The sequence below is a fragment of the Halichoeres trimaculatus genome, unplaced genomic scaffold, assembly GCF_033239565.1.
Source record: "Halichoeres trimaculatus isolate MK-OKI-2021-1 unplaced genomic scaffold, fHalTri1.1 fHalTri1_scaffold_8, whole genome shotgun sequence".
NCBI classification, from domain to species: Eukaryota; Metazoa; Chordata; class Actinopteri; order Labriformes; family Labridae; genus Halichoeres; species Halichoeres trimaculatus.
Window position 1 is genome coordinate 18,152,833 of NW_027437186.1, and position 16,115 is coordinate 18,168,947.

Genomic DNA, 16,115 nt, shown 5'->3' on the forward strand with positions numbered 1-16,115 from the left:
ATAAAATTAGATAAAAGAGATAAAACTTTGTCATTTTGTATATTTGAGGTACCTTGTTGGGTTTTGTCCCGGTTTTGATGATTTACTGTGTGAATAAAACACCACTCTGTCTATTATGGTTTCATTTGGTTTCTGCAGACTATTACGTTTCGCTCATCCGTCAGTGCACCATCGCGTTATGTTTTGTTCAGGGATTTCCTGGCTGGCTGTCTCACTCTTGGCATATGGCTGCTCTGGATGAAACGCTCCTCTCCCCAAGCATGACACACTTACTGGGCTGCAGAGCCGAGCCACGGGACGAGCCACGGGACAAAGACGCGGAGAGGAAACCGTGAGGACGCAGTCACACGAAGAAGAGGAGGAGGAGGAGGGGTGGGTGCAGGAGATAACAGCAGACGAAAGCTATCGATGATGATGATTACGCTATCGACAGAGAGATGTTCCTAGAGAAAGGAGAAGAATAAAGCTCTGCAGGCTGGAGGATTATGACAGTCATGATGATGATGGTGCTGATGGTGATGATGCAGTAAGGATCACTCGGAGGAAGATGCTCGGACGATCGGAGCGCGTGTGCGCTCAGTGTTGATCATCGTGTGGGTAAATCTCGGGTATCACCGAGAGTTTAACGAAGCGCTATTCTGAGGAGGTGGGCCAAGTCCCGAGAGAGACAGGGAGGGAGAGAGAGCTACGGACTGGGCGATTACACAGGGATGTTGATGCTGCTGCTGTCAGAGATGTGAAGCGACACTAAGGAGCAGATGTAAAGACCCCTGCTTGCTTGCGGACGCATATTTCTACTATATTTCTACATTTTCGCGGGTAAGCAGACTGTCTCATTATCTCTCTTCCTCATGATCTTTAAACCACATGTAACCCTGAAAACAAAATAAAACAAGATAAATCTGATGTAAGGCTGTAGTTTAGATCATGTGACTTGACATGCTCTTGCCTGATTCTGTAGTATCTTTTTTTTTTTTTTTTTTTTACCACCTACAGTGTCAGAATAATATTATGTAATCATCTAATAGGTGCACTAAAGAAGATTGCTAAAACACGTGAAAGAGCAGGTAAAATTAATCCAGTGATGACATTTATTCAACACTTTTTCAGTGACTGAAACATTTTACAACATGGTTGATGTTTCTATCTAGCTCAATTCAAACTCAGCTATATTTGTTTGATGTGGGTTTTTACTTTTTACTCACTATCTGTTCAGCTTAGCGAAGTTATCCTCCTATACTGTATCTTTTATCTGGTGTGCAATTTTTAATTCACCTTGCTATTTGGGATAAGTTTGCCCTAATAGGTATAATAACCAACCTTGATCTTTGTACAGGAAGTTTGATTATTTGTATGAGTTCTCTATTAATCGTTTGTTGGGGGTGCTATTATACTTAAATATGTTGTCCTTTTCACTAAAATGGGTGTATTTTTGTGATTTCACCTAAAGATGATGCGAGCAGTGTCCCCAAATGTGGCTAACATGTCAAAGTTTTAAAAATAAAGTATCAGGGGTCTGAGAAGCAGAAATGTAACATCCACATATGTGAACACCAGGTCTTAAGAGGTTAAGGTTGAATGGTCTTATAATAAAAGAATAGTTTAAAGACTACTAAATGATAAATAAAATAGCTCAAATGACATCCACGTGCAAAACATGCAAGAGCTTCTAACAAATAAATTGCAATTCAGGTGATATTATATTAACAGGAGGGAATCTGAAGCCTAATAAGATTATTTACATTTTCAACAAACTTTACTCATGACAACTTTGAAATGCCACCAATAGTACTTCTAGTGAAGATTATAACTTAACAGCTTCTTTCACCAGAGTTTATTAAATAAACAGCAGTAGAAAAGTGCTTGCAGTATAAATATGTGTAGAAACGTAACAGATGGAGATGCATGCAGGGCATGAGAGTTCAGAGGAGGCTTGAATGAGCTGGAACGATTATTACCCCAACCAAACTCATCATCCACCTGTCGTTTGAGTTTTGACTGGAAATTAAAGCTCAGGCACAATTGAAAAACAGAGACACTGTGTCGCTATTGAAAAAAGAGGATTAAATTCAAAAAAATAAATCACAAAATATTTGCCTTATTATCAATCAGAACTATGACTACAACAATCACAGTAGGTGCTTATAGGAATACATTGTAGGCGTGTTGTAGTGATTTTTGGATCAGCTCATCTCTGCCTTTCTCTCTTTCTCACCCAGCTTTCCCTCCCAGGCTTTTCCTCCCACACACTCTAACTCTGTTGTTTCAGCAGTGAAGTACAGAAGCTTTACAACCCTACAGTAACAGCAACAGTTACAGTGCAGAGAGAAACACTGGCCAAATGTTTCCACCGGCTACCGCTCAGATCACCATGCATGTGGAGTTATATAAAAGTTATTTCAGAGCATGAAAAGGTGGAAATCCAAACAGGTGCGGATGACGTAACAGGCACGAACAGGTCAGGATAAAAACAGAAAACATGAAGAGCAAAATAAAACAATAAAACCAAAAAGCCAAAAATATCAGATTTCCTTGATCTGTCCCTTGTGGTTATCTGTGTGGTGTTGTTAAAAGCCAGTTTTACCAGTTTTGTTTCGTGTGACTTTTCTGTGACAGAGGTTGACAGCTTGATCTAAAGGGCCACACAGTAACAAAGCAGCACGCAGCCTTGATGCTGAGCTCCCCAGAGGATACCGAAGCCCGTCCTCGTGTTATCTAAGTGGCTTTTTCTATTCACTCAGCTATGAAGGTCAGAACTACAAAAAGCCCTTTGACTTTAGTCTGACACTTACTCCCTCTTTAAACTCAAGTTCAACAAGAAAAGACAAGATATCTGACTCTAAAGGGTAGTTTTAATAATAGTAATAAAAAAAACATCTTATTTAAAAGTGCCTTTCTAGACACTCAAGGTCTTTTTTACAGTTTATTAAAAACAGAATTAAAAAGAGCCAATCACAATAGAAATAAATAAAACCAGCGGACAAACAGGGGTGACATCAAGATAAAATGAATCAAAGAGATCAGAAAAGGCAGATTGAAACAGATGGGTTTTGAGTTTTGATTTGAATAAAGTGAGTCCAAGAGTTGGGGAGCAACTGAAAGCTCTGCTCCCCAGGGTGCTGAGACGGGCGGAGGGCACAGATAGGTGGAGAGAGGAGGAAGACATAAGGGAGCGAGATGGGGCGGCAATGTGGAGAAGATCAGAGAGGTACGGCGGAGGGAGGTTGTGGACGGCCTTAAATGTATACAGAAAGATTTTGAAAATGATTCTGAATTTAACAGGGCACCAGTGAAGCTACTGGAGAACAGGGGTGATATGGTGAAAGCTGCTGAGTTTTAGACCAGTGAAGCTTATGGGGGGATTTATAGGGGGCACCGAAAAAGAGTTAGTTAAAGTAAACAATGCGGGAGGTGACGAGGCTGTGGACCAGGATAGCAGGAGAGTGAGGAGTAAAAGAAGGATGGAGAAGATTGATGTTACATAGATGGAACTATACAGACTGGGTTATAATATTCATCGGAGAATGGAACGAAATAGAGCTGTGGAGGATGATACCCAGACTAGGGGAGGGGGAAACTGAGGAGCTGTCTATGATGACAGATAAACTGTTAGCTTTGGATAAGGTGGATTTGGAGCTGACAAGAAGGAGTTATTTTTTTTCACTGCTGAGTTTGAGGAAGTTTGGTGTGAACCAGGCTTTAACCTCAGAGAGGCAGAGGGTGAGGGAAGAGGGTGGAGCCAGGTTTACTGGAAAGATAGAGCTGGGTGTCATCCACGAAGCAATGAAAGTGGATATCTAATTTACTGGAGATTTTGCCAAGTGTGAGGAGGTAGATGATGAAGAGTAGATGCCCCAGGACAGAGCCCTGGGGGACACCTGAAGTAACGGGGGAAGACTGGGAAGTGTCAGGGTTATGGTGTGTGGAGTTTCTGTTGCTGACATTGGCATTACTAGGCTCCAGCATCCAAATCATACAGAAGCGATGGCTACAAAAGACTTTTTACTTGTCATGTTGGAAAATTGAGCATGAAGTTTCGACAAAATATGATTTGAAACAAAAAAGGAAGGCCTTTTTATTGTATACTGCTTGAAATATACTTATCGGCTACAAATTTTAATTTGAAAATTGTCAAATATTACTGCTTTAAAGAGAGAGTTGAAATTCATGAAAAAGTAATGAAAAAGTTGACAAACTAGTAAAATCATTTTGTAGCAACTTGTTAAACTGATCGCTCATTTTGTTTCCTGGTTCATTTTGGGCCCCCACATACCACGAGGAAAATGTCTTTGACAATGCTTCTAATAATAATCTTGAACGAGGAGAAGAAAGAACATTGGATATATCTTTATATAACCCAATTACAGTGGAGTAAATTGAGATTGCATGAAGACTTTCTAACAAGGGATGATCTCTCTGTTCCGGGAGGACTGACCCTCCGACCCTCTCACTGTGGGGTCGCCTCTGTGACCCGGCTGTCACGGGAAATGATCCCAAAGGCTCTCAGCGATGGCACGAACGCTCCTACCGCAGGTCCTGCCTGCTCAGCTACAAATGCTAGTCAGTGTGCGATTGTCGCCATTGCCAGGACTGACAGGTTGAATGGATGACAGGGCTGTGTGGGCCAAATAGACTGTCAGAGAGAGCAGGGAGGAGATGGATGAGAGGAGGGAGTGAGGGACAAAAAGAGAAAGAGAGAATAAGCGGGAGGGGAATACCAGAAAGTAAGATGGAAAAATGATGGAGTGCTGTGATAGCTACAGGCAATACCCGAGTCCTTCGTTTTGCTTTTTCTGACTGGTCCTGTCTTTCACTCATGCCTACTTCACTCTGAGAAACGCTTGGTAACCATTCGACCAAACTAGTGCTGGGTTAATCTAAACCAGAAAGATGGGCTGATTGTTTAATCCAACGAAAAGAGAGGAATCCTCTACCTAAATGCTGGGCCACATCAACTTCTGTGCTGGATTAATTCTACCACATATATGGTCTGGTTTTCTCCCTCCATGGTGGATGGAGGTGTGGGAGTTGGTGGGACATCAGGGTTTGTGTGTGGCAGGTCAATCTCACTTTCTTTGATGATGTAATAGACATTGAAGGAGCAAAAACCAGCTTTAAGACTTACATTAAAAGTAATAATACATACAAAATAAGTAAAAATATTCATATTCCCTGTGCATTGTATGTATAAAAATTTTTTTCTAGCATTAATGATTTATTACTTAGTGTGGTGGCAGCTCATCTACTTTAGTCTAAAACCGTCTGTAATGAAGGAACTTTAGAGGTGGTCATGATGTAAATGTGTTGATGACAATGATGAGGGTAGAGGTGAAAAAAAGCTGATCAAGAATTAGATTGGCCTTTAGATACCACCCAAAATGACCAAAACATTTCAATAAAGCACATTGTTTTGAACAGTACCTGGGTTAAGCAGTGGTTTAGCTATAAACTACTATCAAACTGAAGTAACTGAAGTCAGCATCATCTGCTGGTAAAATGTAAGCTGATAATCTCGTATGTCCCCCCTGCTTAAGATGTTTTTGAATGTATAATATCCCAATCTAATTCCACTTCTACATTCCTAGCATTTCCACAATAGAGTTTATCCTCATATTCTTCCCTTATTGTCTGCATGGAAAATCTAAATTATGCCCAGCTTTTTCACTTCTCTTCCTGTCCAGTCTGAATTTTTAGAAGCCTTTTATCTTTAAACAATCTCTCTCAGTGGACAGTTCAACGTGATTTTCAGAAATTGGCAGTAGCCTGCTGTTGGCAACAACGAGCAATGCCAGTGTGCAGACAAATGACATCATTCCCTTTTAGAAACTGTACTGCAGTCTGTCTGAGTACTTTTCTCTTTTTCTTCATGGTATTTAATGGAATCATGTGCATTTCTGGACTTACATGGTGTGCCAGTGCCGAAGATCTGTGTTCTAGTTTGGTAAAAATGACTGATGCTGTAATAGGCTGTTCACTTTGCTTTGAGTTTTTTGTTCCACTCTTTTTTCTTGTCCCTATAATTTTTGCTCCATTACACTTCACCATCATTATTTGTTCAATCACTCTTTTTATTTTCTTTTTAAAAGCCATTTTGAATGTGTTTTTAATCAGTAACCTTGGGTGGTAGTTTATCTTTGAATACAGCTTCACCCACTGTTTCAGAAACAAGGATTAGGGAGAAGAGACATGATCTTAAAACCTTTTAAAACTTGAGCCTCACAAAATGGAAACTGAAAACGTGTGATGTATTTATCTTTTAAACACAGTAAAGAACCATAATGTATTTTATAGTAGTACTGAGATGTTCCTACAAACTGCTGGTCAATAATATGGTGATGTTACTAAAATTGATTGGTTTTGGTATTTGGTATTAGAGATCAGGTTTTCTTCTCCTGTTCTTGCTCTAAAGCTTCAGTTCCTTTTGCATTCTGGAGTCAAGTTGGACTTGATACAAATATTATGACTTTTATTTTCCCCTTCTCTCTCTGTCACACACACCACAGCACAAGACTTGGGCAAGAAGAGCCTTCTGTGTGTGTTTGTGTGTGTGTGTGTGTGTGTGTGTGTGTGTGTGTGTGTGTGTGTGTGTGTGTGTTAGAGGGGAGAAAAGAGATAGCTGAGTCGAGCTGCCAGAGTGCGTTGTCTGTAATATCTGTCTGTGTGAGCAGGGACAGTTATGTAACAACAAGGCAAAATGCGTCCTAGGTCCATATGAGTCACATGCACAGCTTTACACACACACACACACACACACACACACACACACACACACACACACACACACACACACACACACACACACACACACACACACACACACCTTCTTGTACACACTTCATATACGAACACAAAGTGATGACACATAGTTTTAAGTGACTACATTAATCCCAACATTGTCACACTAGCGCTGAGAGAAAATGTTTGACCTAGGTTATTTTTTTAAATTCAGTAAAGGAAGCTTCTGTCATGTCTGTGTTTCTGGGTCAGATGAGATCATTTATGAGTGGTAATACGTGTTCCAAAACAAAAGAGACAGACGGCATACAAGCAACCATTATTAATCAGTGTTATGAAACATACAGAAAAAAGCATGCAAAATGGCTGAGATTATTAAAGTAAAGGTTGATCTATATATATAATAGACTTTACACTGAGGTTAAGGTATTGTAAATTGACCAATTTTGGAGGATTTTTTCATTATTATTTTGCCTAGACAATTGGTTTGAACACAGTAAATACAGTCAAAATTTATCAGAGTCCAACTTAGGTTTTCACTAGTGCTCCTTACAGGTTAGTGTTTCCTTACCTCTGGCTAGTTAGTTAAAGCTCCAGTTAAGTGGTAATATAGTTGACCTGACACAGCATTGCCAACAACTTTATGCCCATTTCCCAGATGAACGTAATGCCAAACCAGTGGTTTACATCAGGGTGGTAGAGCATAGCATTTAGGCAGTGGCCATCAACAGGGGTTAAAGCCCCAGCTGGTGGCAAGTGACTGGCCTTAAGCTTAGATAAAACATATGACTATCATCTCAAAAATTTAATTACAAAACCATCAATTATTTATTAAACCAACTGTTTTAAGTGCTGTCTTGCAAGACTAATATGGCTAAATTTCTTAGACATTAGCTAACTAATGCTAATGCTAAACCAAGTCTGGTTACAAGCTGCCAATGAGCTGAATAACCACTCTAATGCCAGCATCGCAGTCGCACTGTTCAGATAAGAAGATAAGATATGGTTAATTAAAGCATGGGGGTGGGTGGGGCAGGCTTAGGGTATTTATAAGGTCTTAAAATGAGTAAAATTTCTTAGAGATTTCATTCTGTTTTAATTGTATGATTTTTTATTTTTTAATGTTAAACAATTGTGATATTTATTGTGGGAGTTGTAAATATGGGGATAGGTAGTAGTTTTTCCCTGCTATACTTGAGTGTGTGTGTGTGTGTGTGTGTGTGTGTGTGTGTGTGTGTGTGTGTGTGTGTGTGTGTGTGTGTGTGTGTGTGTGTGTGTGTGTGTGTGTGTGTGTGTGTGGTAGAGGGGGGTCAGGTATTGATTGGAACATTTGAACCCTGTGGTCATGTTCTGGAAAGGAGCAATGAACACGCACGCACACATATTCACTCACAGGGTAGCGTGGGTGGTCACTTGACTGCCACACGCACACACACACACGTACACACACTTTGCCTGAGGCTTTATAAACAGCCGGTCTTGGAGGTTGTGACTCGCACATCAGTCTCTGCTCTCTTTCTCTCTCTAATGTTTCTCTCTGTGGAAAAAACAGCCTCTCTCTTCCTTTCATTTATTTCTCTCCTACATCTACCTGCTGCTTTGTTTTTTTCCCCCAGCTTTCTGTCAGCCTGCTCCACACATTGTTGCCTCACTTACGTGCTCCCCCCTCCCCTCTCTCTGTCTTGTAGTATTCCATCCAGCAGCTCTGTGTGGTAGAGACCAGTTGAAGTTGGCTTCCTGCCTGTTGAGATGTGCCAATAGGAAACACTGTGAACAGGGGTTCATGCTGATGAAATTGATCTGCTCAGGTAAGAACCAAGACTCCTTTTTTGCTCTTCTTTTTCTAGTATTGTATTGTTATTCCTTTTCACAACTTGACCTGAGATTGTGTAATAATTACAATTAATCAACGGGAAAAGTCAAGAAAAAGTTTGTACAGTAATATAAAATCAAAGTTAAACAGAATGAAACCTCACCTATATAACTTGTACCAGGTGTATATGGCTCATTATGAGGTTGCATAATAATAAATTCAGACCCCATAAAATTAAGTATTTGTTTCCATGTAGGCCAGTCAGCAAGATCAGATGTCTGAGTCCCTGTTAAAGTCATTCAGGTTTTGTCGAGTTCTGGGTCTTAAAGTAATCTAATAAAGTGTCATATACATTTTCTACTGTAAAAATAGCATTACTGAAACTTTTTACATTAAATTTTAATGTATTGTTTCGATTTCTTTCTTTGGATTGTTTAAAATCTGAGTGAATGAGCAGACTCAATCACTGTAATACATAACTCAGGTTACTGCAAATCATTTATTTAATTGTTGTGCACTTTAAAAGTAAAACCTGGGAGTATTTTTTTATTCTCAAAAATCCCACATGATGCCAGTCACTTCTTTTTCTCCTATAAATCGTACCACGTAATCATACTGGTTTACCTTGGACAGTTCTGATTTAAAAAAAACTCAATAACTCATATTCAGCCTGACATCTAAAATGATGAATATCAGGAGAAATTGGTGTTTGACAGCATGCCTTCGATTGTATTTGTCTTAAAATCAGTCAGCCATAGATTTCTCTGTTATTGCAGGCCATGGTTCACTGTTGTAGAGCAAAAAAAAGAGTTGAATGAAAATTTTAGGTACAACTCATCACCATTATCCAAATTCCTTTTTTTCTCCTCCCGAAAGCATCAAAACAAACAGATGATATTTGCTTAGCATATTATGATCTGTTGTTGTTTTTGCAGCTGTGGGTATCCTCTGTTTATTCTTAGCTGGACTACAGGTCGAGCTTTTAAACTCTTGAGAACAAGGTAGACATATTTATGGAAGCCTGCCATCTCAATAAAAGATGAATCGCTGTCTTATGCAACAGCTGCTGACCACACTGGAGGCAGGAAGACACGGGATGTGGGAGGAACAGATGGACAGATAGATGGACAGATGCAGGACTTTTATAGAGATGCGTTTTCTTGTCAATGTTGCCCTCCAAGAAAAAAACTGTCAATCTTACGTCTGTCCCCTTTCTCACTGGCATGCATCCCTCAGGCGTCCTCCCTATCTGACTCTCTGTCCTTTTGACACCCTTTTTATATCTGTTTCTCTTTCTCTCCATCTCTCCCATTTATACCTCTCTTATTCTCTCCTCCCCTCTCTGATCTATTATTCACAGCCCTCTCTGACTCTGTCTCTACACCCCTCCCTCCCCTTCCACCTGACACCTGAAATCCCTTCGTCCGCTTCAGGGCATTTAGATCTCCACCAGCCGTGTGTCCCTCTCAGGGAAAGAAATAGAATGATAAATAAATGAACAGAGTGAAGAGATAAAAAGCTTTGATATGGGCAGCTCTATAGATATGTCAAAGTATTTCTGCATGCAGTCTATTGTGGAGGTTGACATTTTACACAGTCCAGTGTTGTGCTTTCAAAAGACTGGTTTCCATCAAATAAAGTGAAGTTAGGACAAGATGTTAGAACAGTAGGTAAAACGTATCTTAGCATATGACACAACAACTTAAGACTTATCTACTGACAAATTCTTCTAAAGGCTAAAAATGAGTCAAATTGTTTAACACAGCTGCTAACACAGCTTCTCATTGCTTAGCAGGGAAGCTAACATTAGCAGAGCTAGCACCACCAATGAGTTCTGTTCTCCTTGCAGCTTCATGCCCATGTCCGTGCTGGTTACACAACCAGACACAGCTGACATAAAAATTCATTACCATCTTCAGTCATATGCATTTGTTCACATTTAGGTAACATGGCATTAAAGCACTGAGCCAGTGTCCACTGGCCCTGCAGTGATGGGTAGCTGTGTTACAGCTTTGATACAACATATAACAAGCATTTCAGACCAACCACATGCAAAAGGCAAATAGCTTGCTTCCTCAACTTTTAGTGAATTTCTGTTTGAAGTTCTGCTTTTTTATATATAGTTGATTTTATTTTGCTTGCATCACTAAAATACCTTTGAAATTAAGTTTATTCTCGCATCCATTCTTACAGACCTTAGGGCTATGCAACTTGAGAAATTTCTGAAATATTCTACAAACTTGCCAAGACAAATATATCTAACAATACTTTATTTTTCTGTTGTTCAGTGAATGGCATAAAACAACAACTCTGGAGCATATCTATAGATAGAAAATGATGCCCTCAGATAGGTCAAACTGATCTGTGAAAACTCACAGATCTGTTATTAAAAGCGACTATTTGGGTATGAAGGTAGTTCTAATGACTAATGACAACTTAAGATGATTCCTGGGAGTCTCTGATATTTTGTGTTAAAGATTTTAAATGTTTCCCGCATGTTTGTAAAACTAGAAATGGAGCCACACTGACCCATGCAGTAGAGTCCACATACCGCCCTCCATGGTTGGCTTAATTTGACTTTAAACACTCATATGTACTTGGTAGATCTTAAATTTTTGCAATTCTGTACAGATGTGGCTCAAATCCCTGTATGTCGAAGAAGACACTAATCCCAATAACCCTCTGAAGCAAGCTGTGTGATTACATATCAGTCAGTTGTACAGGTATATGTATATATGTGTTTGAAAAACTTTAATTTGACCCACCTTTGGGTGTTTTGCAGCTGACACAAACCACATGGCAGCTGTTTGAACCCAAGGGTTTACTGTGTCTGGGCCCCAAAAAGGGCATTCAGTCTCATAGTGACATGCAAACATCAACATCTGTTTTTTTATGTTTACAAAATTGGTAAGTCATGAAGTAAATGTTTTTATAGCCAAGCTACTAGACTTAAAACGTACCCCACATTTGTAATGTTACTGTTAAAACAATAAAAGATTAAAGTTCAAAACTAAGCTGTTGTAATGTAACAGATCAATACATGACTAAAACCATAACAAGCAATGACTTTGACCAAGAAAGATTCAACACTTGTGGCAATGTGGCTAATTATTTATACATATGAGAATCCTTTAAATCATGCACACAATTAGTGGTGGCTGAGAGGGCCTGGGTGTATTTGTATGCTCTCATACCATTTCCAAAGATAAAAGCGAAACACAATCTACATATTAGAGCACCAGCATGTTGCGTGCATCAGATGAGTGCAGATCTGAAATGGAATCTCCTTCTGTTCCCCCTCGCTGCACACATCATCTATCCATCTATCAGCACTGGGCCGCGACGCCTCGCCTTCCCACCACCAAGCCATCAATCATCGCATTCCCATGCTTTATGGAAATGGGAGGAAAAACTTCATTTAACGGCATTTTAGCTTCTATCTTGAGCACCTATCGTTCTCTTTGTCCATCCATCTGTGTGTCCGTCTGTCCTTCTGTCATTGCACAGGTCCAAGCTAGCCACAGTGTAAGGTCATTTATTTAAATCTATTTAAATGGATATGAGGCATATGCATGTGCAGGGAGATTTCACAGCTCAGCAGGTCTGCAAATACCAAAGCTGTTCCACCTCACTGACCCCCATCAGAGCCTATAGACAATTAATACACACCACAGGTGGGCAAAAAAAGAGAAAATATCTATCTATCTATCTATCTATCTATCTATCTATCTATCTATCTATCTATCTATCTATCTATCTATCTATCTATCTATCTATCTATCTATCTATCTATCTATCTATCTAAAGCCAGGGGAGTGTGGGTGAAATAAAAGTAAAGGAGGATAAAATGAAACAATGAAAGCAGTGGACAGGAGCAGGCACAGTACAGGAAGTGAAAAGGGCGTCTGAGGGGAAAACAGCATCACCCTCCAGGGGAAGTGAAGGGGAAGAGAGGAATAGAGAGAAGAAATTGAGGGAGGTGACTTGGAACATTTGAGAGAATAAGGAAAGGGGGGATAAGGGGTGGAGGAGGGGGAAAGAAGGAAGGAGAAGTGAAGGGTAAATGTCTTTGCTAATGTCTTTGGTGCCAATATTGACTGACGCTGGCTTCCTTTGACTTGAGTCCACTCTCTGCATCCTCCTCTTCAGTTCATTAGGTTTGTCATTTGGAAATGGACATATTGGCTCAGCTGTTCAATGTCACCATGGATGGATGGATAGATGGATGGATGGAGGTTTAGAGTATCAAACGTAAAAGGACCCTGCCGCTCAGGCCTATTTACTCCAGAACAGTACCTAAAGCTCACACCCAATGTTTGAAGATTCAACACTCTTACAGTAGTCAAACTGAAAAGGAATACAAAGCTGTAGAGAAGAAAATTTGTCACTAAACAAGGTGAGACAATATGTGATTTTTTTCACACTCCCCATTCTTATTTTTGTTTATAAAATTCACATGATTGTGTTGTAGGGCAGTTAAAAGAACAGTCTTTTGTCTTTATAAGTGCTTGCCGGCTGAGGTATGAGACGTACTGCCAACAAGCACTTAAACCAAATTGGTTGTAGTATCAGTTAAATGAAAAAGATGATATTCAATGCCTTTTGGCATTCAAATGGGTGCTATTTAAAACTGAGACTATTTCAAGTTTCAGTTTCAGATAGGGATGGGTACCAAATTAGGTACTTTTAAAGGTACCAACCGAATTCTGTCAAAAGTACTGGGTACCGATTTACGAAAAATCAAAAGGTACCATGTTTAGGTACCTAAATGCATCCTTGTGAATGTGAGTGGAAGAGTAAGCGATTTTCCATGCTGGATTTGAACACCACTTTATAAGGTAATATACTGAAGAACAAATATGTTAAATTGAAAAAAAACATTTCATTGTTATTTTTTACCACATAAACACAAAAAGGTACAGAAAATTGGTACCGTTCAGTACCTGTACTGATTGCCAGGTGCCGGGCATCTGTACCGTATCATTTTAAATGTAAAAGGTACCCATCCCTAGTTTCAGAGTTTGACCCTGTTCTAGAAATATCATCAATATATTCAATTCTTATCCCTGCCTCTGTTACTTAAATAGTTCACCATGACTACACTGAGCCTGGTATAACCTCATGCTCCAGTAAGAAGGATTCATTTGAGATTAATTGTTTAATTAATTGTGCAAGAATGGGGAACTGCAGGCATACCCAAACCAATCCCAGAGTTACCCTGACCCCCTATGGTTTTTATAGACATAGAAGAAAAAGTATTTAAACAAAGGGTGCTTAGTAAATGTTTGTTTTTGCATTTTTGCTGATATAACCGTATTTAATTCAATATTTAGTTTACACATTCTGGTGATCTGCCTGTAGCCTAGACGTGATAATAACATTCCTTCTTACAAGGGACTAAAAAGACAGACAGGGAACAAGTCGCAGTCTGAGAAAGTGAACACAGGATGGTGCACTTCAGTAAATGAACTGACAGGAGGGGTTTGCTGATGGGCCACTTCCTGTCCTTCACTCTTGACTTACCAGGGCCAGGGTCAAACCCCTAACCCTGTCCCTGCAGCAGAGCATGACCTAGTCACTTCAAACTGTACTCAAGGGTAAAAAGCAAGCAGTGGATAATTATTTACCGGCTGGAAAAACAGATAAGAGAAGGAAATTTAAAATAGTGAGCATGAATGTACCTGAAATAGCCAAAAATACACCATACGTTTTTAAAAGTAACGAAGTTATGTTACTTTAATGTGTAAAACAAGTAATAAAAGACAAATTTGCCACAAAAATTCACAATAGTAGTTAAATTTGCGTAAAATGCTTTGACCAGCAGGTGACATTTGTGGATCAGATGTCATTTTTCATTATTTTGATAAAAGCTGTTGGAATCCTGGACATGCTGCATTGTTTTCCCAAATTCTATTAACCTCTGTGCACTGGCAAACCATTTGGAGAAAAGTGCCAAAGGTATTTTTTTTAAAAAAAGGTTGCAGCAAGGAGAAACAAGAGATAGAAAGAGGTTTCAGAAATCTCTCATCTAATATTGACGTTCTTGTCTATTGTTGTGGTTAGGTGGAGAGGCGACGTGTTCTCTCAGGTGGAGAATCTCTGCACGACAGCTCTCAGGCAGGTTGATTGTCTTACGTAAGGGGCAAAGAGCTTTAACATGTCCCAAGCCATTTACATCCAATTAACCTGACTGCAAAGGTGTGCCCCTGAGCAATCTGGTGGATGGAGGCGGAGGAACACACAAAAACAACTTAAATATTTAATGACCTCTTCAATGCTTGTATTGGACAAAGATAAAAGGACATAGATGATTGAGGACGTTAGGCAGATGCACCAATCTGAATCTAACAATGAATATTTGAGTGGTGAATTACAAACAGTTTGTCTTTAACATGTTATGTTTCATGCATAATGTGGAAAGATGTGTTTGTATGTGTGTGTGTGTGTGTTTATGTTTGTGTTTTTGTCTGCTGCTGAGAAGGCCACTCTGAGGCATGTATGCCGGAGCTGTTTCAACATGATTACACATAGCCTCTTCCTCGCCTCTTCACCTCTATTTCATCATCATTATCTTCCATGCAGCACTTCTGAGCGAGGGGGGGGTAAATATGATAAAAAGAAGGTTGAGCAAAAGGGCAGGAGTTACACAGGGATCACACATATAAAGGCAAAGACAGAGAGACCCAGAGAGTGAAGCGACGAGGCTGAGGGAGAGAAAGAGATCACGTAATTCAAAGAAAGAAAGAGATCCCCCCGCATTGGGCTTCAGTGATATAACGTTCTGTCTATTTTGGCTTTTATTCATCTGACTGTTGCCTCAGAGCCACCAGCACCTCCTGGATAGGTTGTAATCCTCCTTCAGTGATCTGACAGACGAACAGATTTCAGGCAGGTTGTCTAATCTGTTGGCAGTAGCAGAGACATTTTCAAAGAAATCGTCTGAGACGCTGTGTGTGTGGGGGGATACTGCTGATGTTTTTGTCTCTGAATGGTTTGACAGAGCAAGATTCCTACATATAATCCATGATATGCAGCGTGATGCTCTCAGGAAAGATTACAATTCAGCACATCTAACATCTTTAAAATGTGTTTCTAGAGTCAATGCGAGTTGAATCTTTTGCGTCGATTATGAGACCTTCACTAAGCAGTGGTGTTCTAGTTGTTTCTTACGATACCCTGTTGGAGATTATTGTGTAACAGGAAAAGCTGTTTTTTAAAAACATCCTCTTCCAGAAAAAATCCAGGAATCCAAGAAAAAGTCACCAGATGAGTCAGTAAGTCAAGAGGAATTAAAGAGTCTGTTTTATGAAGTGCGTCCATGGTCATGGTGCCACTGATTTCTTGTGCTTTGCATGCAGAGTTGCATTATATGTGGATCCATTAGGAGCTTTTTCAGCTGGATATTAACATTTAAAAAGTCAGTTGGTTGACTGCCATTTAGCCCACTTTGTAGAGACTCTGGAGGAGTGGCCAAGGGTGACACCAGTTACCAAAGTGGGAACTTCCAATGTTAACGTACAGAAGAACTGCTGTTCCTTGAGTGTCCACTAGAGGCCTGTTCAAAAAG

General features: G+C 39.8%; 1 protein-coding gene across 1 annotated transcript in view; it reads left to right on the top strand.

Annotated features, from left to right (window-relative positions):
* Positions 1-209: 209 nt before the first annotated feature.
* The window catches only part of bean1 (brain expressed, associated with NEDD4, 1), a 52,133-nt gene continuing 36,227 nt past the window's right edge, over positions 210-16,115 (top strand). Inside the window, exons 1-2 of the mRNA XM_074675794.1 lie at positions 210-819; positions 8,424-8,543. Coding sequence (XP_074531895.1) covers positions 8,519-8,543 — 25 coding nt within the window. The 5' untranslated portion in view covers positions 210-819; positions 8,424-8,518. The remainder of the gene's footprint in view (positions 820-8,423; positions 8,544-16,115) is intronic.